A 9997-nucleotide genomic window follows, 5' to 3' on the forward strand; every position below is an offset into this window, starting at 1 on the left:
TCACAATTCCCTGAAAACCCAGTTTCAGGTCACAGAAGCACAAATGCACTTCAGTAAAACTTGCAGCTTAGGATTGTATCCTCACTCCCTCACTTTTAGTAAGTTCTTTATCCTGGTCAGGGCTGTGGTGGATCCCAGGAACACTCGGTGTGAGGCAGGAATACACCCGGAATGGGACTCCAGTCCATCACAAATCACTATGCAAACACACGTTTATTTAGTGTAGCTACTAGCCAGTTCACCTAATGGCACATTTTTGGAAAGCGGGAGAAAACCAATATGTGTGTGCATTTGCTGAAGTATTACATACTGTAGATGCTGAACTCTTTGGGAACATTGCTGATGTCTGCTTCAGCTCTTTGGGCAGACGTTCCAGGATCACATGAGCGATGCACATATGATGTGCAAGAGTGATGGTGGCAGAACCCTTATCAATATTGAATGCCTGAGGAAACTTACTGAGGAGAGAGAAAAGAAGAAATAAGGAAGGGAAAATATTTTTTTAAAAAAACTTTAAAGACCCTCACTGTTTTTAAAGGGTTTGTATCGCAAAAAAAATCCCTACACGTATCTAAATTATTGAAAGTGTCTCTTGAAAATTGACCCTTTGTGGGGTTTTTTTGTTTGTTTGTTGTCTAGTTTTTAAATTTGTACATTTGATGTAGCCTATTTATTTAGTATTTATGTATCTATTTAGTATTTAATTACTCATGGTCGATTTATTGTCTTTATTTTGCTACTATTATTATTATTTAATTATTTATGTTTATTGCTGCACAGTTTTCTCGTTATCATAAAGGGGAAATAGTTAAGTGTAAGGCCTATTATGTTGTTGTTCATTAAAATCCAGAGTTATAGATAAAAATTCACTTAATCAATTATTTGTAAATGTATTTTTCAAGTAAGCAAAAAGGGAGGGCGTTTAGACCACCATACTCGATCTTACTCATAGTAATAGACTTGTAAACAGTATGCATTTTACGTTTCGATAAAAGTTCACACTGCAGTGTTTACATCGGTATGTTATAACCGCGTGACGAATTTGCGCATGCGTAGATCGGATTGCCTCGCGTCGTAACCCGTTAACGCATGCGTAGTAGCTCACGCAGAGGACGCTTACACAAGGAGTGGAGGGAAAGTTCAAATAGGGAGCTAAAATGATTTCAGTCACTCTCGCATTTTAACATAACAGTCTAAGGTTGAATTATGTTAATTCTGCTAAGATATGCCTTCGAATCTGGTTGACAGATGGGCCGAGGAGAATAACAACGTCGCCAAAAAGTGGAAGGTATCATTAGCTCTTTCAGCTAACAGCACTGGGGTGGATGTCAAATTGCTCCTGACTCCCTACATCAGCGCACTACAGTGGTCATAAAACAATGGCTTCTCCACCCTATGTAGTGCATATGTTGTCTATTAGGGAGCCATTTTGGATTCCGCCGTTGAACATATACGTTTTGCTAGTTAAGAGCCTTAATTAATTTTATAAGGAGCTCTATTACATTGTTTTATTTCAGGATTATGAAACTCGCCGGAAGCCTCTTCAGGACATAAGGAAACACTGTTACACTGAGTGTCTGAAACTGCAGCAAAAAGTTCAAGGTGCGAGTTATTTTATATGTTATATTCTTTCAGTGTTGTGTAAGTGAAAATGGCCAACATGCTGTCTAGTAGTTCGATATACTATACTATACTATACTATACTATACTATACTACACTACCAGGGGTATGTAAATTTAATATGGGGTGGCAAAGATTGTATTTACAGAATGTCTGACTTGTTTCCTGGTCAGTGCAGTGTTAATATAGTGTTAACATAATAGTCACCTAATGACAATAAACTGATAATAAATTGACAATGAGTCCATGCAATGATTTCCATTACAGAATCAGTGCCTCCCGAGGGCAGAAGATCACGGGCATGCAATATTGATTTTCATCCTTGTCTATCTGTACATGATGGGATATTCATAGTCTCCGTTCGCAATATTACATTGAGGAACATTATTCTGAAATTGTTCCACAAATTGTAGATGCAGTTTTTCGCAGATTGGTGAACCTCTGCTCATCTTTACGTCTGAAAGACTTTGCCTCTCTAAGATACTCTTTTTATACCCAATCATGTTACTGATCTGTTCGCAGTTAACCTCCAGCTGTTTCTTTGTAGTAACACTTAATTGTCCAGCCTTTTGTTGCCCCGTCCCAACTTTTTTGAGATGTGTTGCGGCCATCAAATTCAAAATTAGCTTATTTTTTTCTTAAAATAGTAAGTTTACTCAGTTTAAACATTTGATGTGTTTCTATGTTCTATTGTGAATAACATATGGGTTTATGATATTTGCATATCATTGCATTCTGTTTTTATTTAAATTTATTTTCATTTTGCATTGTGTCCCAACTTTTTTGGATTTGGGTTGTAGATGGCTGTAATGGCAAACAGCACACACTGATGCTCCTTCATCATGTAGGATATGATGCATATATATACCCTGGTGAATTGTAAAGTCCATGTTTAATTTTAGCGGCAAGAAAACTGTTTTGTTTTTGGTTTTTTTTGTTAAAAGTGGAATGTTAGTTGCACCACCCACTGATAAATGTTACTATGGCAACCAACCAGTAGTAGGAACACCTACTGGGACTTCATAGTACAGCAACTGTCGACTTGCAGCGATAAAATTGCTGTATGTGTGAATGTACCTTTAGGCTGCCAAACCTTATTTCAAAGGTGGCAGCTGCCCTCTTTGCCACACTCCTGCACACTAACTACCCGACGTATTGTTTTGTTCCTCCAACAGGTGTTCCAGCCCAAATAGGACACCTTAAGCTTGAGATCACCGTTACATACAACACTTTGCTATTTTCACTGAGTTGTGGCACACCAAACGAGACAAAGGATTGCATCACCAATATCCTAATAAGAGGTAAAGCCTCATATTTATTGTAGTAGGAGAATAATGTGTAAATGGGTATTATATTTCTGAATACTATGTTGTGTTCTCTCCTGTTGTTTTTAGCATTAGAGGCTGTACGTAAGCAGGTGCCCAGTTATGATTTGGTTCCCTTATGGCAAGTTGTGCTGAAGACTTTCGGTGGTACGGTACATGAGACGTGGATCCACAAACTTCTGTTGATTCAGTGGGCAGTCTGGCTCTCAGAATGCTACTATGAAGGAATCCTGCATTTGCTTCTGCAGGTTAATCACAGAGTATGTTATATGTTAAACGTAACCATCTTACGGCATTAGAGCAAGACAGAAAGACATTGTCATTCACATGGCAAATTAAGGACAGTGCTAAAAGTTCAGTGTTTAATAAGGTTGTATGCCCATTAGCCATTGTAAAATATACATCTCTTTATTCATCTATAACATCTAGGATACTTCAGACAATAGCCTGCAAATTGATTTATAACTTTATTGTCCATTTTTGAAAAATATGTGGCTGGATTTACATAGACCACTTACGTACACCAACGAACATGGGGCTCACTACACATGTTGATGACTCAATTTCCAGCGACATGAATACATACTTGCGTTGTAAAAAGTTACCACTGGCATTTATCAACAGGACCGATATATTTCTGACATTATATGTCCAATAGGTTTGTAAACTTAAATGTGTTTCTGTCATGGTACTTCAAACAGGATCATAGGCTAGCTAGTGGATTTTTCAAAATCATTAAACACTTAAAAGTCGTTAGACTCAAACAAGCCGTCAAAAATCGCTACTGTAAGTAATCATTTCAGAGCTACAACAACGATAACAAGCTTCTTACATTTGTAGGCAAAGTTGGTTAAGAGTTTGGCCGCCATTTTTTTTCGCACTAAGAGGCTTCAGAATATATGTCGTCATTTCCAGTAAGGGAACATAGTGAGCATCCATGCTCCCTGGTTTTTCGTGGTGCATTGTGGGATATTTTAGGGCGCGATCATTCCAGTGCACTGGAAGTTTTTCCGACTGAGACAGCCCTTAAAATGGCCGACTCGTTGGTCAGTGCCTGACTACTGAACTAGGGAACTGATTGAGATGCACCCATAGAGACACGATTCAGTAGACCGAACATAAAACATGAGACATAATAAACATTAAGGAGTTTCAATCTCTTATTAGGTGCAGTGAGCTATTAGGTGTAAATAAATACATTTTTAAAAAATCTGACTTGACAATGCATCAAATCAACAGCTTGTGGAATAAAAGCATTTCTAAAAATATTCTTTAGCTATAGGTATCCTATATCGTATCCCAGAGGGAAGTTTGTCAAATTCATTGAAAAGACAATGAGAAGGCTCTCTGAAGTCCTGCTGAGCTTTCCGTGTTTTAGAAACTACATTAATCTCCGATACTTGACTCTGTGGTTTCTCTATCATTTTCTCTGCCATGTTAACAAAACTGGACAGTTTTTTTTTTCCTATTCTTTAGAGAGGAAAAATGTCTAGTGATCTAAATAGTAGGTGGACCTAATAGAATTACCAATGAATGTAGCTGCATGGGGCTAAATTTGTCAAGAACCCTTAAATATCCTGCCACTGTGTTTCACACATGATGATTAGTTTACATTTCATCATTTTAAATTAGGGATAAAATAACAAAAATCCTGTCTCTGTCTAGTTATGTATGGACTAGACTGTATTTCTTTTTATTGATTAGCTTTACCTAGAATCGAGATTTTTTTGAATATATTGTAAGTTTAGTTGGGTTTGTTTTTTTTTTTTTCTTCAATATTTTAACCATCTTGCTTCTTCATCCAGAAACAGAGCACTCCATCAGGGGATCTGCTTGCAGAAACCCGAAACCTTACCTTCTCTATCGAAGATGACACCTCTCTGCTCGATGCTTTAGCAACTAAGGACCTCAAAGAGCTTTTGCATGTGTGCACGTTTATTTCTAATGGTATGTTGATTAAGTAATGTGTGGCCATATGGAAAATCTGAGAAGATATTGTAATCTGTTCATATGGGCATATAATAATGTACAGTTGCAATTAAAATGATTCAACCCTCATTGCAAATCAGGTTTATTGTCAAAATGTCCAGACTTTCAGCTGTTTGCAATGAACAAATCAAACAAAAGCGATTTAAATAGATGAACACAACGAATGAAAGTGGTTTCTACAAATTCAACTGAAATGCAACTTATGATTTCTCCAGTTTCAAAATAATTCAACCCCTTCATGGCAAGCATCTTTAGTACTTAGTAGAGCACCCTTTTGCTGTTATGACCTGCTGCAAAGAGATGTGTAGCTTCTGGCAGCGTTGCTGAGGAATCTTAGCCCATTTCTCATGAGCAACGGCCTCCAGTTCAGTAATATTCTCGGGTTTGCGTGCTGTAACCGCCTTCTTCAAGTCCCACTAGAGATTTTCTATAATTTTTCTAAGTTTGGTACTGGATAAATCATTGTAAGTTGCATTTTCAGTTGAATTTGGGGAAACCACTTGAAGCATTCTTTGTGTTGAACTATTTCAATTGCTTTTGTTTCATTTGTTCATTACAAACAGTTTAAAATAAACCTGATTTGCAATGGGGGTTGAATCATTTTGATTGCAACTGTGCATGTGTCTTAGGAGTGGAGCAGATGAAGAAGGAGAAATGTACAGAAGCTCTCGTGACTTTGCAGGAAGCCAGCACTCAGCCCTCACCCAGAGCTCTCTTGGCACATGTTCACATGCTCACAGGCTTTTGCTATTCCAAGCTGGTAAGAAGTTACTGCACTGCCAAATCTGCACATTTTTCTCCACACTCCTCTGTTATTTCTTTATGAATATTTTCTAAAAGTGTTTACAGTCTGCCCTGGAGGGATGTTCTCTAGTTTCTGATTACACCAGTGGGGGATTTTATTTGGTGAATAAATGATACAGTACAGTGCTGATTAGTACATCAAAAAAAAAGTGTTGTCTATGATTTATTTTAGCAAGCATGGTTGGTTAGCTGGTTAAGGATTTATGTCCGCCACAAATATCTGGTTACCATGACAACTGGACACTTCTTTTGAATTGTACTTTGACGATATAATTTTGTCGTGTCTATTCAGAATATTGTAATTATAAATGAACATCTTTGTTTTCCAGATTTTCATAGACTTGCTTAACATTGTGAAATATTTATGTTTTCAGGAACAGCCCCAGAGTGCCCTTCACTGTTACAGAAAAGCCTTGGAAGTGGACTTTAATTGCCACAGGGCCCTTTATCAGAGCTCACTAGTATACAGACAGCTGGGTAACACTAATGCAGAAATAGAGGCCTTGCATCTCCTGCACTCTGTAAGTGTTCTTACTTCAGACAAATTACAGGGTGTCCCAAAAGTCTCCATACACAGGAGAATATGTTTGCCAGCACCACGTCGGTTGTGTCTTCGTCAGTGGACGTTCGTGGACGTCCACTTCTCGGTTTGGTCCCCAACACTTCCAGACATTTTGAATTTGTTAATAAGTTTGCCAACAGTGGTGTGTGTGTGTGTGTGTATGTGTGTGATATGCTGGTCCAACTGATTTAACAGCTCCCTGTTAAAGTCCACTGCAACCTTGTGACAGCTTCCTGTTCCAGCCATGAGAATGGTATCAACACGTTCTTCTTATGTCAGAAGCATTCTTAAAGGCTATCTGAAAAAAATCATATAAACTAAGAAATTGTAATTTCCTTTATGTATGGAGACACCATATTATGTATTGGGACACCCTGTATAATCCGTACAAGTGACTTATTTTGATTATTTTTGAATATATTCCTTGCTATATTTCCGAATTCAGTATGAAAATAAAACTGTGGTTTGTGTTTATTTATTTACGCTGTTTACAGGCTATAATGTTGCGTGCTGAGAGCGATCCATCAAGTACATCAGTGCCATTGATATCTCCCGATATACTGCTTGGTAGTAAACAAATCGACTTCATCTGCCAAATTCCATCTCCTCTTCATATATTACACACACTGGGGCATAGATGTGTGCTCAGTGATAGGCAAGTGCACTAACATTAAGACCAGAGAGTAGGAAGGAATCCTTCTTTAAATTTCTTAGAAATTAGTATTTTGTTTTTCTCAAATATGTATGTATAATTTTTTTCATCAGGACTTCAGAAGGAGCTGAATATTATCTCGACCTCTTGGCTTCTTTACAGTCAGACTCAAAACAGGTACGTTCATGATTTCATTTCTGATTTTCTGAATATGATACACTAGATGTGTAATGAGTTGTAAATCTGATACAATGCAGATGCCTGTGGATGACGGCTTCTCATTTCCAAGAATTCCAGTGATCTACCTTGAAGCGGCCTTTGCCCTGTTAAAAGCCAAACGGGTTTGGGATGCCCTTGCCATTTGTGATGAAGTCATTGCTAAAACTGTAGACCTCGTCCCAGAGAGACTGTCGATTACGCCATCCACAGCAGTTTCCAGAGAACTCATACCTCTGACGCTGGAAGCTGATGCTCCAGAGGAGAAGCTGGAGTGTGTGCTCTGGTCTGGAGCTGCGTACTTCCTCCAAGGGCAGGCGCATTTACAGCTGAAAGATACAAAAGAGGCGTTGAGCAATTTTACTAGGTAAAGCATATCTTCAAGCTGTTTGAATGGGATGAGTTTTCATGTGATTTATTTCGGTTCTCTTACTCATGATGTGTTTTGTGTATTCACTTTGCAGAGCTATCAATCAGTTGGTGAAAGTGTGCATTAAACACAAAGGTAAGAGGCTTATTTCCTTCTCTTACAGTATGCCGTGAAATCTCGCTTTTTCTGAGTGCTCAGTAAATATTGATCTAAATCTCTTGTTTCTTGTAATGTGTATTCCGTGTGTATAATATGTATATAAGATTTGTAATATGTGATTGACAAATCTGTTTCCTGGGATTCATTCTTTTCTTTTTTCTCCCCCCCATGGAGCTATGGGAATTATGTTGTGATTAAAAAATCCAAAATAAGTCAAAATAATTTAGTATATTTTGGCATCTTCAAAGTAGACACACTTTTTTCCTAGAATTTCCAGAAATGTATTCTTGGCATTTTCTCAACCAATTTCTTGAGGAATCATGAAGATACTTTTTAAACAGTATTAAAGTAGTTCCCACCTACACTGGACACTTATTGGCTGCTTTTCTGAATATTTTGCTCCAAGTCATCCATTTAAAAAAAATATTTTTTTGTAAATAAAATGTGAGCATTCTAATGAAAGAAATGAAAATGCTGGCACAGTTATATTTTTGTCTACAACACCGATTTCAAACATTTAACCATCATTAACTAAGATCATGAGAAACATTTCAGTCGAGTGTCCCCAAACTTTTGACGGGTAGTGTGTATATACATGTTTCTTGCAGTGAAAGATCCAGGAGCTGAGAGAGGAGCTGTTGCTCACACAGTGATGATCCTAGAAGCTCTGAAAGGAAAATTGCTTGCAGTTAGAGCTGTGTGTTTTGTAGAGAGAGGCCAGTTGAAAGAGGCTTTAAGGGACTTTCAGCTCAGTCTTCAGGCCATGCCAGGTGAGCAAAAACGATTTCTTCCACCACTCAAACACCTGTCATTTCATTGATGTTACATTCGGTTTCATTTTGTGATAAGCAGGTTATGCAACATTACTGGCTATACATGAATCATCATCATTTTATTACATAAAATATTCGTGGCTTAACATTCTCCTTTGTCCAATATAAAAGTGCAGATTTTTTTATTGAATAATCCTCCTTTTTGATCTATCATTGATCTAAGTCAACTATTCTGCTTTTGAATTACTGTACATCATCACTAGGAATAATATTCTCAACCAAAATATGCCTTGGTTCTTATTTGACCAGGATGCAGGAACACTGAAATGTGGCTGGTAGAGATGATGTGGAGGCTGGAACGCAAGCAGGAGGCAGCAGCAATGTGGACACAGATCCTTAATTCCACACAAACATCAACACCAGTGTAAGCTAATGAATCTGTCTTTTCTTTTGCACGTATATATTGTATGTACGTGCGAAATAATTAAGCACTGATGGTAACTGGTTCTTTGTTGATACTTTTGTGTTGGGCAATGCATTACTAATTTCTGATTGTTTTTCAGAGATCTGCCCTTGTATCTGCAAACATGGCACGAGGATCCTACGTCCTTTGACCTGAGCAACCTGAAGAGGAAAATGGAGGAATTTATACAGAATAGTTTTGTAACAGCATAGTCACATTGCATTATTCTACACAATCTAAACATTTACTTAATGACCTTTGCTTGATTATCATTCATCCTGGTCATCCATCACACACACAGCTGAGCCACCAAGCAGCAATATTTTTGGTAGCTGGAAGGAAACTGGTGAACATAAATGTAATCTGTGCGTCTGTGGGAATAACATGCGAAACCACAAACTGACTCATGCTCAGGATCAAACCCTGGATTCGGGCACTACAAGGCATCAGCACTATGTGCTGCACTGCCTGCTGCCCTTCTTTTTCTTGACATGTGGAATTGTATAGAATGTATACCTAAGGAATAAACATTTTTCTGACAAGTTAATTTTTGTACATACAATTTTGAAATACATGCTTTTGGGGTTAGAATACAGGGCACATGGCATATCGTCATAAGGGTCTATATACTGGGTTACTAAGTGGACAGGAATTGAGATTTGGGCATCACCTGATACCAAGAACTCTTAGCAGCATTGTATCAAAAATGGAAAAAGTAGAATCTCTGCATGCCTTGTTCTCTGTTTAAAGATTATTTATTGTTACTATTTATCGTATATACATACTTTTTATTATGAAATAACTTCAGTAGCAGGTGTAAGTTTGGTAAAGGGAGCCACTTAATATTCCGCTGTAGTTATTATTAAACTGAATGCACTTGCTAGTGAGTTATACATATACACGTTATGTCCAAAAGTATGTGGACACCTGTATGTGCATTTTGAACATCCCATTCCAGATTTAATCCCCCTTTACTGTTATAATAACCTCTGGTCTTTTGGGATGGCTTTCCACTAGATTTTGCAGTGTGGCTGTGGGGATTAGTGTTCTTTCAGCTACAAGA

The 9997-nt window shown here is 37.8% G+C and overlaps 1 protein-coding gene across 2 annotated transcripts; it reads left to right on the forward strand.

Moving 5' to 3' along the window:
• Positions 1-937: 937 nt before the first annotated feature.
• fancg (FA complementation group G) lies at positions 938-9513 on the forward strand. 2 transcript variants are annotated; one of them, XM_053610707.1, is made up of 14 exons: positions 938-1288; positions 1518-1602; positions 2797-2922; positions 3016-3194; positions 4752-4893; positions 5565-5695; positions 6114-6260; positions 6796-6956; positions 7067-7130; positions 7211-7536; positions 7634-7674; positions 8307-8468; positions 8781-8895; positions 9035-9513. In XM_053610707.1, the coding sequence occupies exons 1-14, from the start codon at positions 1226-1228 to the stop codon at positions 9144-9146; spliced, it is 1854 nt and encodes a 617-aa protein (XP_053466682.1). In that variant the 5' UTR covers positions 938-1225; the 3' UTR covers positions 9147-9513. The 2 variants fall into 2 exon arrangements, with proteins under 2 accessions (XP_053466682.1, XP_053466681.1); XM_053610706.1 differs by having other exon boundaries at positions 939-1288; positions 3016-3206.
• The last annotated feature ends 484 nt before the right edge of the window (positions 9514-9997 follow it).

The sequence above is a fragment of the Ictalurus furcatus genome, chromosome 22 (genome assembly GCF_023375685.1).
Source record: "Ictalurus furcatus strain D&B chromosome 22, Billie_1.0, whole genome shotgun sequence".
In the NCBI taxonomy this organism is placed as follows: Eukaryota; Metazoa; Chordata; class Actinopteri; order Siluriformes; family Ictaluridae; genus Ictalurus; species Ictalurus furcatus.